We start from the raw sequence: 19954 nt of genomic DNA, 5'->3' as shown, positions 1-19954 counted from the left end.
ACGGAGACAAATCTTCTTTTGCATGCGTGCGAAATGCTCACTCTCTTCCGGCCGTGGCGGTGTGCTCCTGCGTGACCCTTCTTTGTCATCGGCTGGAGCGCGGTCACTACACGAACACGATAGCGAGCCACGTCTGCTACTATCGCATCTCAAACCTCAGCTCTTTATGCGTGCGTCAGGCGCATGCATTTCTCGTCGTGTTGAAAAAAAACGTCCGCTATTCGTCTTCACTCATGTTACCACAAAGAACATCAGAAATAATAAATTACACCCGGTCCAGATCCGTAGATCGTCTAGCGACGACTACGAGCACTGAAGCGAGCCAAAGATGCGTCGCCATCATCGCCCCTCCTTCGTCGGAGCCGGACAAAAATTATTGTAGCAGACAATCAGAAAATCGTCGTGCTAAGGTCCCCGTAGGACCAACGCACCAGAACAACAATCGACATTGATGAAGAGTAGCGTAGATCTGAAGGATCTAACTTGAAGACACACGAACATAGACGAACGACGACCACATCCAAGCATATCTACCAAAGAGAGATCCACCGGAGACACACCTCCACATGCCTACCAACGATGCTAGCCGCATCGCCGGGACGGGGGCTAGGCCCGAAGAACCTTATTCCATCTTCAGAGAGTCGTCGCCATCTCGTCTTTCTGAACAAGACATAAACCCTAAAAAAACTCAAAGAACCATCTAAAAACATAGTCCTTCCTCCAACAAGGGCTGGGATCCACCGCACCCCCGCGGCCCCTAAGGCTACCCAGAGACGAGGCTAACCAGTGGCAGTGCTGACGGGAGGCAGAGGAACCCTAAGCTTTTTATGGGAGTGGAGGCATTGTTTGCGTCAGGTTTTGTTTCAAGTTGTTGAATAACTGCAAAAAGGCTCTCTATGTGTTTTACTCTCTTATAGCAATGTTATATCACGAACATGAAAAATGACAGACGACATCATCGAGTCACACGTCTTGACTTGACAAAAACCCATATTACAATCCTAAACTAATCACTCAGTTTAATTTGCAATTCTGAACTTTAAACAGTCAACCTATATACCAAACTAACCATATGGTTTAGGAATCAACCCTCCTTTCAGTTTTGACTTAGTCAAGCGTTTTTTACCGTGTTGATGGACTGTGTAATGCCAAGTCACCAAGATACGCTAACTAAGCCTAGGGCTAGCAGTTTAAAAAATAAGGTTGGCTCCTCTCTCTCTCTCTCTCTCTCTCTCTCTTTCTCTCTCTCTCTCATTTCGCTGTTCCCCCGACCCCGACCACCTCACCCACACAGCAGCAGCAGCCCCTGACTTCGTCTGCCACCAGTGACCGACGAGCGGGCGTTGCACCTGTACCTCCCTTGTGTGGTTGAAGGGTCGTTGTCACCCGCACTACCTACGTGTCGTGTGGATGTCGACGTAGCGTGTCAAAGCAAGCTGTTGCAGCCAACCCACCGTTGGTAGGCAGTACCCCCTCTGCGCTTCCTTGTAGAAGGTCGTCGTCTAGCACTCCCCGCCCATGTCCTCATAGTACGGTCGGGGCAGGCACCACCGTGTTGGGCACATGAAAGTTGTCGTGAATGGAGCTGGCAAAATGCCATCGCTACATTGAGGTGACTCCAATGGTAAAGGTGACATGGCTACGCTGACAAGGCAGTCAACATGGTCAAAACCGCTTGACCGTGTTAAACCCGGAGGGAGGGGGTAATTCCCGAGCCGTGTTTTTTTAGGGTGTTCGACCAACTTTTAAGTTCAGGGTTGAATATTAAACCGAGTGGTTAGTTCACGATTGTAATGTGAACTTTTCTCTTTTGACTTCTTACCTACATGACCATTGATCCAAATCCATGCTTAGGAAGGCATCATCATACTATCGCTATAGTCGATGCGGCACACATATGCTACCAGGATGACTTGGACCTTCGGATCCAACGGTGAAGAGACGGTGGCATGACACGCGAGAGACGGTGGCATGCGGGGTACATGTCGTGCCATCTTATCCTCCCCTTCTTTCGGTGAAGTTACACATTTACATTTCATTAACTCTTATCCATTAGAAAGATGTATTTATTTCCATCGCTATCCAAACACTAAAATCTTTGACAGAAACATCGCCGGTTCGCAAATGTTGACTTCTTACACCGCCTAGCACGGCACCACATCGGTTATAGCCCATGCAGCCCATCTATGCGGTCGAGATGACCCGGACTGCCGGATCCAACAGCGAAGATAAATCGAGAGATAATGGCCCTGACGCACAACAGGAGGGGGCATGCAGGGCACGTATCGCGCCATCTTATCCTCCCCTTCCTCCGCCGAAGCCACGACGTTTACATTTCATTAACTCTTATTCATTAGAAGCACACATTTCTTTGGGTCGCTATCCAAACACGAAAAGCTTTGACAGATAACATCGCCGAGTCACAAATGTTGACTTCTTACACCGCCCTTGATCCAAAACCCATTAGCGAAAACGTTTACCGTCTATACATGTGCGGTCGGGATGTCTCGAACCGCCAGATCCAACGGCTGAGGAAAATCGGGGATGATTCACGTGGCGCGCGAGGGGAGACGGCGTGCGGGGCACGTGCCTGGCCATCCTATATTCCTTGCCCCCTTCCTCCGGCGAAGCGGCCGGTGGCTGCCTCAGAGTCCGCTGAACTCAGCACGCGCGCGCGAGCGATCTCCAGAGTCCGCTGGTTTCGCCCTCGGCTACCTGCTCGGGGCGGCGTTCGAGGGACGGCGGTGCTGCCTGGCTGGGCGGTGCGGGAGGGGGTGAGCAGCTGCGGGCGGCGGCGATCTGGGCATGGGGAACGCGAGCGCCAGGGCGGTGGAGAACGGCCACGCGGCGGCGCCGATGGAGCAGGTGGCCGTGGCCCCCGTCGGCGGGAGCTCCGCGGAGGCCGCGGCGCCGCCGGACGCCGTGATGCGGGAGCTCCCTCCTCCGGTCCCCTACGTCTTCGCGCCGCAGGTGATGATGATTTTGCCCTGCCCGAAATGGTAAAGAGGGAAGAAACCCTCATCTGGCCTTCTTGATGTTTTCTTTTCTTCCGTCATACGGTTGTTGCTATCAAGTGCACCGAGTCCCGTTCCGTTCCTATCAAAATTACCAAGTTGTTTTTTTTACGGGTAAAATTACTAAATTAGTTACTTGCGCCGGAATTACTAAATTAGCATTAATTGTAGTAAATTTAGTCCTGCTAATTGTTCTTAGCGGTTGCTTCAGTCATTAAATGAGTAGATTATTTCCACCCGCTGTTTAAGCTTGAAATGGCAACTTGAGTTGTAAGGATGGCCAATGGCACATGTTTTAACTCAGAGATCCACGGCTTAACTGCAACTTGTAGTTTGTTCCTGGTATTCTCCAAGAGTAGGCTCTTGTTTATGTTATAGCTAGAACATGCATGTGGAAGAACGTAGTTTCGATGAAGACGCGTTGGTAGATTTCGTTTGGTTGCACCTGGATTCTGCAAATGGATTTGGTTTGGTGCAGTGGGCGAATTGGTCATCCTTCCTTTCACGCATTCTGCATAGCATTAGATACTAGATAATATCTTTAATTTTCCTCGAACATTACGTGGTGTGCGACAAACCGTTACAACTTGATCTTCTTTTCTGGGCAGTTTGTCTTATTTGTTTAAACTATACTGTGTGCTAAGCAACATCGTAGACCAATTTTTTTACTCTTGGTCCTGATACAGGGACAGTCCACATTCAAGAAAACATATGTGGGGCATCATGATAAGCAAAACGCGTTTCACGGTTGGCACTATAATTGGAAATGGAATCCTTGAACAAACTGATAGCAAAATCTTTGTTCAGTACTGCTTAAATGTAATTTGGAACTATAAATGGAAATGGAATCCTCGAACAAACTGAGAGCAAGAACATTATTCACTACTGCTTAAGTGTAATGGGACGTTCAATAGTAGTACATACTATTTCAAACTGAATTCTGTAGCACTTGGTAAGGTACACAAAAGAATGCATGATCTGTATTACCATCATATATGGTTTTGAATTTCAAATACAATGATTTATGGTGGTGCTTTTATTGTTGATTCACTTACCTACTGGATATTGTCTTTGATGCTGTGTGGCCCAATATGATTCTTGCCTTAAAATAGGAGCATATTTTGCACATTAGCTTGCACCTTATTTGATCAGCAACAGTTCATACTCCGTAAAGAAGAAAAGCATTTGGCCCCTGTATTACTGTATTAAGCTGCTCTGGAACGTTGTAATCCTTTTGCTGTATGGCAGATTTGCTATTGGCTTGATCAAACTTTGGCTGCAATACGGTAGTAGGTCGAGAAGTAGGTTTTTGCCCTGAAGTTCATTGTCGCGATCGATGGTGAACAACGGGCTTCCTGCTAGCGCGTCGAACTTGCTTTCCTGCCTTCAGCTCCCTTCTCTCTTGTAAGACAATGCTGCTCCAATTCAATTCATTGAAAGGTGAAGATACCAGTTGGAAGGAAAATAAGCCTCATGTTATTGTGTATAAATGGCAGCCAATGTTCTTTCTTTTCCTTTAGAATGGACATGCTAAAGCATCCAGTTTATTCTTACTGAATTACTTTTGACCTATGCAAAACCATGTGCTTTATTGACCTTTCAGATAGTACTGTGAGATATGTGCATTGACCTTTGGCCATCTTTTGTAGGATGTTGCTAACTCGTTTTTTTTGGAGGGGGGGTTCAAGTCACATCTATGAACAATATTGATGGTCCTGCTTGCACTGACGGTTAACTTCACCTGACAGGTTCCAGTAGCTCCGATGCAGATACCGAATGAATTTTCACCTGCTTTTAACCATTCATGGATGAATGGCTCGGATGAATCCACCAACAATAACCCCCCGGAGGTTGAAATCCCAACTTTGATTACATGGAGTCAAGGAGGAAACGAGGTGTTTGTGGAAGGATCATGGGATAACTGGACATCAAGGTTTACCCTTTACCTGATCTGTTATTCGAATGTTTTATCCAATTCTGAAGACGACATGCTAAAATACCAAATATCCTTATGAGTACTCTCAGGAAGGTGTTAGAGAGGTCTGGGAAAGATCACGCCGTGTTGTTGGTTCTGCCATCTGGAATATATCATTACAGGATGATTGTTGATGGGGTGCCGAGATATGTGTCCGAACTACCTCATGTGACTGATGAAAGAGGGCAGGTGGCCAACCTCCTTGATGTCCATGTCAGTAAGGATTATATCTGTCTGTTTCAGCATTTCGCTCCGGCCTTCTCTAAAATGATATTCCAGAATGTAGGTTCTTGATTTTATCTGAAAGCATCTCTTCTCTGTTTTGATTAGGAGTATATCCCAGATAGTCTTGACAGCGTGGCGGAGTTCGACGCGCCCCCATCGCCTGAGCACAGCTACAACATGGAGTTCCCAACCGATGAGGAGCTTACCAAGCAGGATCCGCCCGCTCTTCCACCTCAGCTTCTCATGACTGCCCTTGGTGGCATCGATCACTCCGACGAACTCGCTCCAAAGCCGAAGCCGCAGCATGTCGTCCTCAACCATCTGTTCATCGAGAAAGGGTGGGGGGCGCAGTCTCTGCTCGCCCTCGGACTCACCCACCGGTTCCAGTCGAAGTACGTGAACTTCGTGCTCTACAAACCGCTGGTGAGGAGGTGACCAGTGCCGCTGGTGGAAGATGAAAGAAAGCAACGGTGGCTGATTAGGACTGATGGGAGTGAATAGGAGAGTGTAGTTTGACAATGTACATAAGGGGGATTCCGTAATCATCCGTTTCTCTTTTCTTCTTTCTTTCTTTCTTTCTTTCTTGAGTGAACTGTTCTTGTGGCGTGGGGTTTGAACCGTCTGAACTCCGGCGAAATGAAACAAGAGGGAGTGTTGTGAAAATGTCTGGTCTTGTCGTCTGATCTGTTATGTCGATATTTCCAGTGAGGTCTTGTCGACTTGTTTATGTTGGAATATGTTGTTGTCTGCATTTTCTTTCCGTCTTAAAACTTTTTGAGTGAACTGGTAGGTGTTGTTGGAGTTGTGTCGAATATAGTGTATAAGGTAGGTTATAGTTGGACTATGAGTTATATTGTGTTTACATAGGGTCTGGAGTCGTGTTTAATTAGGACACTTGTATCCTAGGCCTTTTATATATAGCGGGGTAGACACACGATGTAACATATGCCAACATAATAGCACGGACGCGCCGGAGTGTGGTATTGTAACGGTGTCACGGGAAGGAGCGTCCGTAGTCAGGCCCCGGGGATGTAGTCATATCGGTGAATCTCGTTAACAAATTTCGGTGTCGTGCTCGTGTGATTGCTTGGTCCTCGAATGATTAACGGTATGTCTCGAATTTATTCTAACAAGTGGTATCATGAGCAAGGTTCAATTTGGGGCCGTGGTGTTGATCTAGAGGAAGAGTAGAAGACGCAGAAGAGATCAGTTTGATTTAAGCTATGGTCGAGCGATTGCAAGCAACAAGCTCGGAAGAGATCGGACTCGACGGGCAGCACAGAAATCAACGGGAACTCGTGTCAGGAACTAAAGCAATCCAGCGGCTGGATCGCGCATACAGCGGTGCGCGCTGCGCTGCTCGTGTGTGGCCAGGCAGGCTGGTAGCCGGCGCTTGGAGCGCTGGCGAGGGCCGTAGTCAGGCGGGTGTGTGCGCGTACGTACGCGGAGGCGGACTGGACTCCGATGGAGACACGAACGCGTACAACGCTGAGCTACAGCGACCAAGATTTGTTTTGGAAAAAAAAGGGGGACCAAGTCTCCAATGACACGGAATTAGGCAGGCAAATTAATCGGGGAAATAAATCCATCAAGGGATATGCATCCGTTGAAATTAGCAGGAGCGTTGACAAGACAATTGCTAGCATCAGGAAGTTGAGCTGAGACGAGAGTTACCACGTGAAGGCAAAGATTTTAATTCTCTTGGTTTTGCTATATATAGTAGCATGCAGAGGTTCTGTCCGTGTGCTTGGGGCATCGCGTGGAAAGCTCATATAATTTTTCGTAGGATCAGCCGTACAAAGAATCATGGCGCCAACGGGTACCAGGTTTGAGGTGGAGAAGTCACGGAACTGAAAACCTTGGGTTATGGCAGATAAGAATGAAAAATTTGTTGGCACAACAGAGATGCTTGAGGGCGTTGCGGGAAGTCATGCCAGCTAAGATAGAATTATGTGTGATGGATGGAAATTCGCGGAAGATGATTTGGGAGCCTCGAGCGTGTCATACAGTCGAACGAGTTCGGCTGGGTCGGACTAGATAGTCTGACGGATCGACGTGAGTCGGTTGATACAGAAGACAGTGGTGGGATCAGCAAAGACGACATAGGAGCGTGATGCTGATGGTGACCGACTTCTGGGGCGTGAAAACACGTGGCGCAGGCCTGAGGGCTTGTATGGCTTCGACAAGACTATGACGCAGGGTTGACTCAAGGTGGTGTATACACGGAGCTTGAAGTCGATGAGGCGCAGGGGTGGACGGATCATCTACCATGGAGTCATGTTGAAGGTGGAGCTGGAATGAGGGGCTACGACGTAAGTGCACAGAGAGTTGAAGCCTATTCAGCGGAAAAAAGCGAGTGACACGCAGTTCGGACTGGAGCCCAGTGGTCTGATAAAAGCGTGAAACTCGTCACCGGTCGGTGATGATCGGTGGTACTCTGCAGTGGGAGTTGAGTGGTGTGGGTTCGCGACCCTTGAGACTCGACCGGGACAGCGGAGGCTTGACGCGGTAATAGCGGCGAGGCGTGCGGTATGCACGGGGCATGGAGACGGGCCAGGGCTCTGGTGGTCATACATGTGGTGAGACAACTACGAATTTGACTCAGGATGACGACAAGGAACGGTGAAATTCCTTCAAGTTTCAGACAAGCGGTCAAGAAAGGAGCGGTGATGTTGAGTTCAGGTAACTCTTATGTGTGACACCCAATATGTGAGTTGTTCATTTTCACGCAGGTCAGTGATCAGTGTGTGATGGCGTTGGACGGATACTCTGAAAGTTGGAAGCACAAACTAGAGTAACAGGGAACTTAATTTTGCTCGAGTGTTGACTGCGGTCAAGAAAAGGAGGGACTACAAAGTTGCAGGTGGAGTCATATGAAGTCTTTGGAGTAGCAACGATACTCATGGGATAAACTCAAGTCCAATGTACATGGAAGTTTGATGCATTGATGAATTTAAGGTGGTGGAGAATATTCGTCAAGGTGGAGTTTGTTGGAGTTGTGTCTAGTGTACAAGGTAGGTTACAGTTGGACTATGAGTTGTATTGTGTTTACATAGGGTGTGGAGTCGTGTTCAATTACGACACTTGTATCCTAGGCCTCTCATATATAGCGGGGGTAGACACACGATGTAACCTATGCCAACATAATAGCACAGGTGCGCAAGGGGGAGCCGGCGGCGTGTGCCGGCGCCCTGGTGGCCGGTGTGCGGTATTATGACGGTGTCACGGGGAGGAGCGCCCGTAGTCAAGCCCCGGGATATAGCCATATCGGTGAACCTCGTTAACAAATTTCGGTGTCGTGCTCATGTGATTGCTTGATCCTCAGATGATTAATGGTATGCCTTGAATTTATTCTAACAGGTGTGAGCAGTTCAGTAGGATGGACAAAGTTGAGACGCCAATGTGTTTTTGGGAGGTGTAGGTAACTAGGAGTAAGACATTGGAAGAAAAAAATTCCATCCAAACACATGTGATATGGGGACACAGATCAGGTAACATGCAGCTTTGTCAAAAAGAGACCGCCAGGAAAGAATGATAGCGTCTCGCCATCACAAAGCTTAGCCGCATTTGTCAAAAGGCTCAACAGCGACAGGGACGGTTGGAGCTTTAATCCCGTGGAAGATCTTCTGAAACCCAGACAAAGCGGTAAACTTACCCCATCACATTGCACGGCCTCAGCTTCTTCTATTTGTGACGATGGGAGTAAATTCTTTTATTTTCTGAACTACTAGGGCAGGGAGCATGTGAAGTTCGACCTGGACGAATTAATAAATTTTATAACAAAAAAAAGACATTTCTAAGAGAGAGACAAAAGGAAAAAAAAAGGAGGAGGGGGGGGGGTGAATACTTTGCTGCTCTAACAAGAAACAAACTGCTTTCGACAAAGCTCCGATTCTCCCAGCAACAGAAAACATTCCGTTCCATTCCATTGCCCCCACTTTTTAAGGGGTTAGGATCCTCTGCAGTACTGTATGATGTTGTACAGTCACTGCCAGGTGAAACCTGGCCCCACATGTTATCCATACTACAGCACCATACGGTACTGCAGAGGATCTCAACCCCTTTTTTAGAGGCCAGTTTTTTTTTTCTTCTTCATGGTATTTTAGAGGCCAGAATGGTCCTTCCTCTTTTCTTCTCTCAGCTCTCTGTGACGGTTTCGAAGGAAGCCCACGGGCCTTTTCGTCGCGAGACGCGAAAACGCCTATATGCTTTCTTTTAATGGGAAAATGCCCATATGCTTGATGGGCTCATACGGACAGCACAGATGAAAGAAGGACGCATCGCTTTCGGCTCGAAACACCGCATTGATTGCCACGTCCGGAACGAAAAAATAACGACGAGGACGTGTTTGAGGTCAGTCTTGACCTGAACTTGGCCTTGGACCGGCTCCTGTGCGCGATGGACTGATGTCTGATCCGACGGTGACGGCGCGGTGACCTGGTCCGGCTTGCTACCTCCATCGCCTTGACTCGTCCGCCTCTTCCCTCCTCGCAAGGTTTCTGAGATTAATAAATACCCAAGCACATCGTCCCATTTAGTACGGCGACTTTGTTGTGACTTTGGGGAGGAAAAAACCAACGGACCGCAATGAGTTGATTTTTTATGTCAGTCTCCCCGCAAGAGAAAAAGAAAGAAAAGGGACCGGCAAAATCTGTAGAATGAAAAGGGAAACTGATCCTAGACTAGGCGGGAGCAGACTCGTATCTAACGAGCCACACAATTTCAAACCGATACTCATACATCTAGGTCCGTAGACCACCTAGCGAGGACTACAAGCACTGAGCGAGCTGAAGACGCACCGCCGTCATCGCCCCTTCCTCGTCGGAGCCGGACAAACATTGTTGTAGTAGACAGTCGAAAAGTCGTCGTGCTAAGACCTCATAGGATCAGCACACCATAATAGATCGAAAGGATCCAATCTGCAGATACACCGATATAGAGAAAGACCGGATCCAGGCTGATCTCCCGAAGACAAACACCGACCGGGGCCCACGAGATCTGTCGGAGACACCCCTCCACATGTTTTCCGACGACGTTTGAAGCATCACTAGGGCGAGGCTAGGTGGGAAGAATCTCATTCCATCTTCAAAAAGCCGTCGCTGTCTCGTCTTCTTGAGCATGACACAAAACCCTAACAAACTTTGAAAAGCACATACAAACGTAGCCATCCCGCCTGCAAGGGCCGGGATCCACCACGCCTCCATGGTCCAAGGGCCATAGGAGATCGACGAGGCGAACCGCCGGTGGCGCCGATGAGAGGCAAAAAACCTTAAAATAGAGTCCGAAAGAGGGCAGGAGCGAAGGGGTAGGCCCTCCGTTCCTTTATGTAAGGTGTATTTTTTTGGCACGGTGACCACTGCACATAATTATAGACATGTTATGATGAAATTACCCTTGGCAATTTTTTTGGTTGAAAGCAAGTAAATCAGTTACTCAGGAAAGTAAGAGATACGTGCAATTGATAGAGAGATAATTTCCTTATTTTGCTATAAGGAGAGATATATACAATCAGGAGAGAGATACTTTTCTTTTTTATGGAGTGCTAACAGAGGAATCACGAGGAATTAGGAAAAATGCATCTTACATTCTGAAATTTTATCAAAAACAAATACAACTCATATAAAGAAACAGAGGGAGTATATCAATTGTTCACCGTAGCGGCCGCTGCTCTTATCTCTCATGACTAAGTCTTTATTAATTCGCATCGATGTGCCGCTAGCAAAAGACACCTCAGAACTCAATGGAGTCTAAAGTATAGAATCCTAAATCCACACAAGAATTACACATGGAAACCATTGCTGCACAATCGAGTATGAATGGAACCCTAGATTGCCAAGGATCCAAGGAAGGAAAAAGAGAAAGGGAAAAGGAAAGTGGAACCGGACACAAAACCGGCGGTTCGAGCAAACCTTCCCCCCTCGTTAATCGCTAGCGGTCTATAAAACCCAGCCCACGGACAGGGCACCATCGCCAACGCCACCGACCGCGCCCCGTTTATTATTCCCCTTCACGCAGCCGCCCCCGTGTCTCCCGTGCGCACCTTCTCGAAGCCATGGCGGACCAGCTCACCGACGAGCAGATCGCCGAGTTCAAGGAGGCCTTCAGCCTCTTCGACAAGGATGGCGACGGTAACCCCCCCTCTCCCCTCTCTCCCCTGTCTCTCGCGGCCGGCCGGATCGGGCTCGGGCGCCGCCCGACCTCGATCCGGCCGAATTGGGTTTTGTCTCTAGATCCGGTCGGTGATGCCTGGGCTGGGTGGTCTCTTTAGGCCTTTCGTGTTGCTCTGGGCGTGCGCCTGCGCGGGATGGATGCTTGCATCTGATGGACGGGGTCGTTTGCTCGGGCCAGTTGTTTGTTCTGTGGCCGAGTGCGGGCGGGTTGTCTTGTTACTGTGTTCCGATTTGTGGCTGTAGGACTTGGGGGTGCTCCCGTGGGAGGAACAATTCGGGGGCAGCAGCGACTGGTTGCATTTAGGAGCTAGGGTTTAGAGCTGTAGAGTGTTTCGGAATTTCTAGTGACAGAGATGAGAATCAGGTTGTTGTCATACACTGATGTAAATTTATCTAGGCCAATGAGCATCTGTTTTGTTACAATTATAGTGTGGAACGCACCAACGAGTGGACTAGATGGAGAATTGGAGTACTGTAGTAGATGATGCCAAGGATTTAGTCAGGATTTCTCATCCTGTTTAGCTCTCCTTTTATAACGCGACACTGAAAAGACTTTTTGGTGACAGTAGCAGCATGATCTAGCTTCTGGTAGCCTGGAAGTTGGAGATCTAGTCTTAACTGTGTAGTCTAAGACCAACACTTGATTTGTAGATTCCTCTTTTCTAGTAGTGTCATAGCTCATTTCTGCATCATTTATGTTATTTCCTTGCTTGTGCTACATTGAAGGACTATGTTTCAGCACGGCTTTAGATGCAAGTTGGTCTAGTCTGTGATCTGTGTCATATCTAATTGTATACATGATGACTTGTAGAATTGTAAGGTTGACTTTTGATTTCATATGTTAAATGGGCAGCAAGAACTACATTTTATTTACTTGATAGGATGCAATCCAAGTTGATGCTAAACCTAAGCACTGCTTTCTTAAGGCTTCTGCCTGGCGGTCCATCATTTCTTCAGCTGATGCATGATTCATAAATTGATTTCTAGAATTCAGTATGTTGAAATGAACGTCAGCGACACTATAGGAAAGCGTCTGGCAAGTTAACCTATCTTATTGTTCCCTTCATGTTACCCAGCCGGCCTATAATATTTAATCCGTACTGCTTATCCTGCAATACAGTGCTTGTTTAAAGCCATGTTTGTTTACGATTCCCAGCTGTTCCAACTTGCAGCTCCTTATAGTAACAATATATAGGTGCGTGTAAGTGGCCAACATGCTGATTGGAGGTATTATGACATATCATGTGTTGTTAGGACAACAAGAACACATTGGGTATTTTATATGCGGCGAACAGACCAATCTTAAATCCCTAGTAAACTTGCTCTTATTTTATTTCGTAGCGCTAGATAACGAATGCTTGCTGAATTTTGTGCAGGTTGCATCACCACCAAGGAGCTTGGAACCGTGATGCGGTCCCTCGGGCAGAACCCCACGGAGGCGGAGCTGCAGGACATGATCAACGAGGTTGACGCGGACGGCAACGGCACCATCGACTTCCCCGAGTTCCTGAACCTGATGGCGAGGAAGATGAAGGACACGGACTCGGAGGAGGAGCTCAAGGAGGCGTTCCGCGTGTTCGACAAGGACCAGAACGGCTTCATCTCGGCGGCGGAGCTGCGCCACGTGATGACCAACCTCGGGGAGAAGCTGACGGACGAGGAGGTGGACGAGATGATCCGGGAGGCGGACGTGGACGGCGACGGCCAGATCAACTACGAGGAGTTCGTCAAGGTCATGATGGCCAAGTGAGGTGGCGGCGGGACAGGGGTCTTCCCTCCCACGAAATAAGCTTAAAATTCAAGTGGATTGGAATGCCAGACAGACTCGCGTGGTTGTATTTTGTGCTATGTTTTTTAAGGATACTGTTGCCTGTTGGGTAGTTGGTCGGGTTATCTATCTTGTAGCGGTGTAGTCTTGGGGGAGCAGCATCGGAATTACTACCTGGTTTCTTTTGGTTGTGGCACTTATCTTGTTCGTCTTATCATGGAATTTAGGGGCGTTGTGCAAATCTCGGTTTTTGCGCTGCAGTTTGCGTGTCTGCTTGGTTTGTGTTCAGCTCCAAAATGCTGGCCGGAGTACATTGTATGGATTCCATTTGGCATGCTTGGACCTTCTGGAACTTCGGTGGTAGCTGTGATTTCTGAACTGCGCTGGTGCAAATTGTCTTGTACAGTTGTTGGACGACGGAACAGGACTCAAGTCGACAGCAAAACCAACAGCTGCATTTGTCGGAATCTAAACAGGGATCCATATGATGGGGCCTGGTTAGCTCGAGATCCAGCTCCTGGCGCCGCGATTCCCCGCTGTACTCTCTGGTGTTTTGCAACTTGTACCATCTTATGATTGAACGAAACCAAATGTGGTGGATGGCACGTCGCTCTTGTGTGCCAACAATATGGCATGGAAGTGGTAATCATGCTATGCTATGATGATCAATTGTTGGGTACATAGTTGGTTGGCGCCAGCTCGTTGAACTATTCCTTTTCCCTTTTCAACCTGTCCGTTGTTTTCATCAAAGCATAAGCCGTTGATATTTTTATCATAATACATCTTTTTCCGTTTTGAAAAAAATATCTTCACCATAAAAATGCCAAAATTGGCAGAGTTCAACTTGGTGTCATCTGTCATGTGCAGCGATTTGCTTCGGAGAATAACGAGAGAGGGAAAGTTGTACGATCTCTCTTGATTTTTGACCTGTCAAAAGGAAAGAAAAGCGACCTTCGCTAAAGTTGCTTCATCGTGACGAGCAGCCCGGACAGCAATTAGGGCAATCAATCAGTCCATTTCTTTCCCTCTCCCTCCAGCAGCTCGGCTCTCTCTGGTCTCTGCCCGCCATGGCGGCCAAGCTGACCCAGGAGCAGGCGGACGAGTGCAAGGAGGTGTTCGACCTGTTCGACGGCGACGAGGACGGCCGCATCGCCGCCGGCGAGCTGGTCACGGCGCTCCGCTCGCTGGGCCAGAACGTGGACGAGGCCGAGGCGCGGGGCTTCCTCGAGGACGCCGGCGCGGGCGGCGCCGGCGCCGTCGCCATCGACCTCCCCACGTTCCTGGCCGTGGCCGCGCGCAAGGCCAACGCCGGCGTATCGGCCAAGGGACTGGCCCAGTGCCTCGACGCGTTCGACGACGACGGGAGCGGCGTCATCCCCGCGGAGCAGCTGCGGCAGGTGATGCTCACCCACGGCGACCGGCTCACGGAGGAGGAGGCCGACGAGCTGGTCCGCAAGGCCGACCCCCGCGGCGAGGGCCGCGTCCAGTGCAAGGAGCTCGTCAAGGTGCTCATGAACAACAAGTGATCGGCGAGCTTCTCTGATCTGATGCGTCGATCGATCGGCCGATCTGGGGACCGGTGAAGTGTTGTCCTCCGGTGAGGAAATGGTGCCATGTTTCTTGATTTGGTGATGTACTCCTACTGGTTTTGCTGTAATATTGGATTGGATGCGAATGCTCTGCATACGCGAAGTCCTGGCTGCAATATGTATGCTGCGTTTGTTTCGTTGTATGTATGTATTGTATGCATACACAAATTGCTTTAACGACGATTTTGCACATGTATCAAAGACATTGCCAGCGCAAATCCGGTGCGCTGCTTCCTTGGTTTGGTTAGTGAAATCGGTAGGATTTGAAAATGGATATTTTTCGCACCCGGCCGTTTCAATTTACTTAGCATGTTTTTTTTACGGATTTACTTTGCATATTAGTATTGTGTCTTAAGTTGAACTACATAAATTTTAAAACAAAGTATAGAAAAATCATCAACATCTATAATACCAAATCAACACTATTGGATTCATCATTGAATACATTTTCACATCATATATATGTTTGTTACTGTACCACACATAAAGAAAGAGGTAATACTACATGCATACATGATGGGTGAATGGACGGATGCATCATATAGTTAACAAGAGTGGGGAAGTATCTTCCATGGTGAACCTCACTTCATTCATTTTCTTTGAAAATTACGAACTTCATTTGGCAGGCCTTCGTTGGAGGGGGTACCTCATATCGAGGCTAGACTAGAAGTGGTGAATCACCGGCTTCTTCATCAGCCGGTGAATGTGCAGGGTACGTGTTGGAGCTAGTTGGTCCCCTCCCATTTGCTCCGGAAGGGATGGTGGGGTTTGAAGTGGACACTGAAAGTAGCAGTTGCATCAAGAAATCACTCACTCTTCCGATGTGTGGACGGCGCACACACATGAGCCCGATCTCCAACACACTTTTGAGTCCCCCGTCAAATTGGCCCCTCAGCCCTTTGTCAGCTGCATCGAGAATTGTATTGTTCGCTTGACATTTCAAGACCTTCTCAATAAGGTTGTTCTTCTCATTAGTCTGTATGGTTGGTTTTTCACCGCTGACAATCTCGAGCAACATCACGCCTAAGCTGTAGACGTCGGATTGCCTGCATGCCTTTCCGATCTCAATATATGCCGGGCCGATGTATGATCGACTCCCAATTATATTCATCCTTGTGCGTGAGGTTTGGGTATGTTGACTTGTGTCACCAGCCCAAAGTCAGACAGTTTGGCATTGAAGTCCGTGTCTAGTATTACATTTCCTGGCTTGATATCTCTATGCACGATGCACTTGGGACATTCAGTATGGAGTATGCAAGACCGGAGGCAATTCTGTTAGAGCGTGGACTCGCTTCCCACTTGGATTGCACGATCGTCTCTCACCACGTCCTGCCGCGGTTGCGCCCGGCTCCCCTATTTATGTACTCCTCTCTGTATTCTGTAAGGACACTCAACAATCAAGCACTTTACAGCGTGGACTCGCTTCCCACTTGGATTGCACGATCGTTGCACGATCGTCTCTCCCACGTCCTGCCGCGGTTGCGCCCGGTCCCCTATTTATGTACTCCTCTCTGTATTCTGTAAGGACACTGAACAATCAAGCACTTTACATGGTATCAGATATCCGATCCATCCCTCCCCTCCCACGATCGCCATGACGAATCTGAAGGAAATATGCCCTAGAGGCAATAATAAAGTTATTATTTATTTCCTATATCATGATAAATGTTTATTATTCATGCTAGAATTGTATTAACCGAAAACATAATACATGTGTGAATACATAGACAAACAGAGTGTCACTAGTACGCCTCTACTAGACTAGCTCGTTAATCAAAGATGGTTATGTTTCCTAACCATGGACAAAGAGTTGTTATTTGATTAACGGGATCACATCATTAGGTGAATGATCTGATTGACATGACCCATTCCATTAGCTTAGCACCCGATCGTTTAGTATGTTGCTATTGTTGGAAATATGCCCTAGAGGCAATAATAAAAGCATTATTATTATATTTCCTTGTTCATGATAATTGTCTTTATTCATGCTATAATTGTGTTATCCGGAAATCGTAATACATGTGTGAATAACAGACATCAACATGTCCCTAGTGAGCCTCTAGTTGACTAGCTCGTTGATCAACAGATAGTCATGGTTTCCTGACTATGGACACTGGATGTCATTGATAACGAGATCACATCATTAGGAGAATGATGTGATGGACAAGACCCAATCCTAAACATAGCACAAGATCGTATAGTTCGTTTGCTAGAGTTTTCCAATGTCAAGTATCTTTTCCTTAGACCATGAGATCGTGTAACTCCCGGAAACCGTAGGAGTGCTTTGGGTATGCCAAACGTCACAACGTAACTGGGTGACTATAAAGGTAGACTACGGGCATCTCCGAAAGTGTCTGTTGGGTGACATGGATCAAGACTGGGATTTGTCACTCCGTATGACGGAGAGGTATCACTGGGCCCACTCGGTAATGCATCATCATAATGAGCTCAGAGTGACCAAGTGTCTGGTCACGGGATCATGCATTACGGTACGAGTAAAGTGACTTGCCGGTAACGAGATTGAACGAGGTATTGGGATACCGACGATCGAATCTCGGGCAAGTAACATATCGATAGACAAAGGGATAGCGTACGGGGTTGATAGAATCCTCGACATCGTGGTTCATCCGATGAGATCATCGTGGAGCATGTGGGATCCAACATGGGTATCCAGATCCCGCTGTTGGTTATTGACCGGAGAGTCGTCTCGGTCATGTCTGCTTGTCTCCCGAACCCGTAGGGTCTACACACTTAAGGTTCAGTTACGCTAGGGTTGTAGGGATATGTATATGCAGTAACCCGAATGTTGTTCGGAGTCCCGGATGAGATCCCGGACGTCACGAGGAGTTCCAGAATGGTCCGGAGGTAAAGATTTATATATGGGAAGTCCTGTTTCGGGCATCGGGACAAGTTTCGGGGTTATCGGTATTGTACCGGGACCACCGGAAGGGTCCCGGGGGTCCACCGGGTGGGTCCACCTGTCCCGGGGGGCCACATAGTCTGTAGGGGGTGCGCCTTGGCCTAATGGGCCAAGGGCACCAGCCCCACATAGGCCCATGCGCCTAGGGTTTATGGGGGAAAGAGTCCTAGGAGGGGAAGGCACCTCCTAGGTGCCTTGGGGGGGAGGGAAACCCCCCTTGGCCGCCGCACCCCCTAGGAGATTGGATCTCCTAGGGCCGGCCACCCCCCCTTGGCCCTCCTATATATAGTGGGGGAGAGGAGGGACTTCATACCTAAACTCCTTGGCCTTTGGTTGCCTCCTTCTCCCTCCCCAACACCTCCTCCACCTCCATAGTGCTTAGCGAAGCTCTGCCGGAGTACTGCAGCTCCATCAACACCACGCCGTCGTGCTGCTGCTGGTGCCATCTCCCTCAACCTCTCCTCCCTCCCTTGCTGGATCAAGAAGGAGGAGACGTGGCTGTTCCGTACGTGTGTTGAACGCGGAGGTGCCGTCCGTTCGGCGCTGGTCATCGGTGATTTGGATCACGTCGAGTACGACTACATCATCACCGTTCTTTTTAACGCTTCCGTGCGCGATCTACAAAGGTATGTAGATGCATCTAATCACTCGTTGCTAGATGAACTCCTAGATGATCTTGGTGAAACGAGTAGGAAATTTTTTGTTTTCTGCAACGTTCCCCAACAGTGGCATCATGAGCTAGGTCTATGCGTAGTTCTTCTTGCGCGAGTAGAACACAATTTGTTGTGGGCGTAGATTTGTCAACTTTCTTGCCGTTACTAGTCCTTTCTTGCTTCAGCGGTACTGTGGGATGAAGCGGCCCGGACCAACCTTACACGTACGCTTACGTGAGACCGGTTCCACCGACTAACATGCAGTAGTTGCATAAGGTGGCTGGCGGGTGTCTGTCTCTCCTACTTTAGTTGGAGCGGAATCGATGAACAAGGTCCTTATGAAGGGTAAATAGAAGTTGACAAATCACGTTGTGGCTTTAACGTAGGTAAGAAAACGTTCTTGCTAGAACCCTAATTCAGCCACGTAAAAACTTGCAACAACAATTAGAGGACGTCTAACTTGTTTTTGCAGCAAGTGGTTTGTGATATGATATGGCCAAAGTTGTGATGAATGATGAATGATCTATATGTGATGTATGAGATGTTCATGCTATTGTAATAGGAATCACGACTTGCATGTCGATGAGTATGACAACCGGCAGGAGCCATAGGAGTTGTCTTTATTCTTTTATATGACCTGCGTGTCATCAAGAAACGCCATGTAAATTACTTTACTTTATTGCTAAACGCGTTAGCCATAGTAGTAGAAGTAATAGTTGGCGAGCAACTTCACGGAGACACGATGATGGAGATCATGATGATGGAGATCATGGTGTCAAGCCGGTGACAAGATGATCATGGAGCCCCAAGATGGAGATCAAAGGAGCTATGTGATATTGGCCATATCATGTCACGTTTATTATTTGATTGCATGTGATGTTTATCATGTTTTGCATCTTGTTTACTTAGAACGACGGTAGTAAATAAGATGATCCCTCACAATAAATTCAAGAAGTGTTCCCCCTAACTGTGCACCGTTGCGACAGTTCGCTGTTTCAAAACACCACGTGATGATCGGGTGTTTTATTCAGACGTTCACATACAACGGGTGTAAGACAGATTTACACATGCAAACACTTAGGTTGACTTGACGAGCCTAGCATGTACAGACATGGCCTCGGAACACAGAAGACCGAAAGATCGAGCATGAGTCGTATAGAAGATACGATCAACATGAAGATGTTCACCGATGTTGACTAGTCCGTCTCACGTGATGATCGGACACGGTCTAGTTTAACTCGGATCATGTAATACTTAGATGACTAGAGGGATGTCTAATCTAAGTGGGAGTTCACTAATAATTTGATTAGTTGAACTTAATTATCATGAACTTAGTCTAAAATCTTTGCAATATGTCTTGTAGATCAAATGGCCAACGTAGTCCTCAACTTCAACGCGTTCCTAGAGAAAACTAAGCTGAAAGATGATGGCAGCAACTATACGGATTGGGTCCGGAACCTGAGGATCATCCTCATAGATGCCAAGAAAGATTATGTCCTACAAGCACCGCTTGGTGACGCACCCGTTCTCCCTGCAGAACAAGATGTTATGAACGCTTGGCAGGCACGATTCGATGACTACTCCCTCGTTCAGTGCGGCATGCTTTACAGCCTAGAGCCGGGGCTCCAAAAGCGTTTTGA

At 48.0% G+C, this 19954-nt stretch overlaps 3 protein-coding genes across 3 annotated transcripts; all 3 read left to right on the top strand.

The window, feature by feature from the left end:
• Nucleotides 1–2655: 2655 nt before the first annotated feature.
• On the top strand, nucleotides 2656–5877 carry LOC119284709 (SNF1-related protein kinase regulatory subunit beta-1-like). Its single transcript, XM_037563870.1, has 4 exons — nucleotides 2656–2970; nucleotides 4763–4947; nucleotides 5040–5202; nucleotides 5320–5877. The coding sequence occupies exons 1-4, from the start codon at nucleotides 2806–2808 to the stop codon at nucleotides 5647–5649; spliced, it is 843 nt and encodes a 280-aa protein (XP_037419767.1). The 5' UTR covers nucleotides 2656–2805; the 3' UTR covers nucleotides 5650–5877.
• A 5295-nt stretch (nucleotides 5878–11172) lies between these two features.
• LOC119284719 (calmodulin-2) lies at nucleotides 11173–13412 on the top strand. Its single transcript, XM_037563881.1, has 2 exons — nucleotides 11173–11342; nucleotides 12761–13412. The coding sequence occupies exons 1-2, from the start codon at nucleotides 11267–11269 to the stop codon at nucleotides 13132–13134; spliced, it is 450 nt and encodes a 149-aa protein (XP_037419778.1). The 5' UTR covers nucleotides 11173–11266; the 3' UTR covers nucleotides 13135–13412.
• A 682-nt stretch (nucleotides 13413–14094) lies between these two features.
• On the top strand, nucleotides 14095–14944 carry LOC119284701 (probable calcium-binding protein CML9). Its single transcript, XM_037563858.1, has one exon. It carries the CDS (start codon nucleotides 14220–14222, stop codon nucleotides 14676–14678), a length of 459 nt encoding a protein of 152 aa, XP_037419755.1. The 5' UTR covers nucleotides 14095–14219; the 3' UTR covers nucleotides 14679–14944.
• The last annotated feature ends 5010 nt before the right edge of the window (nucleotides 14945–19954 follow it).

This window comes from Triticum dicoccoides, chromosome 1A, assembly GCF_002162155.2.
Source record: "Triticum dicoccoides isolate Atlit2015 ecotype Zavitan chromosome 1A, WEW_v2.0, whole genome shotgun sequence".
NCBI classification, from domain to species: domain Eukaryota; kingdom Viridiplantae; phylum Streptophyta; class Magnoliopsida; order Poales; family Poaceae; genus Triticum; species Triticum dicoccoides.
This window is presented reverse-complemented; position numbering and strand designations above follow the sequence as displayed.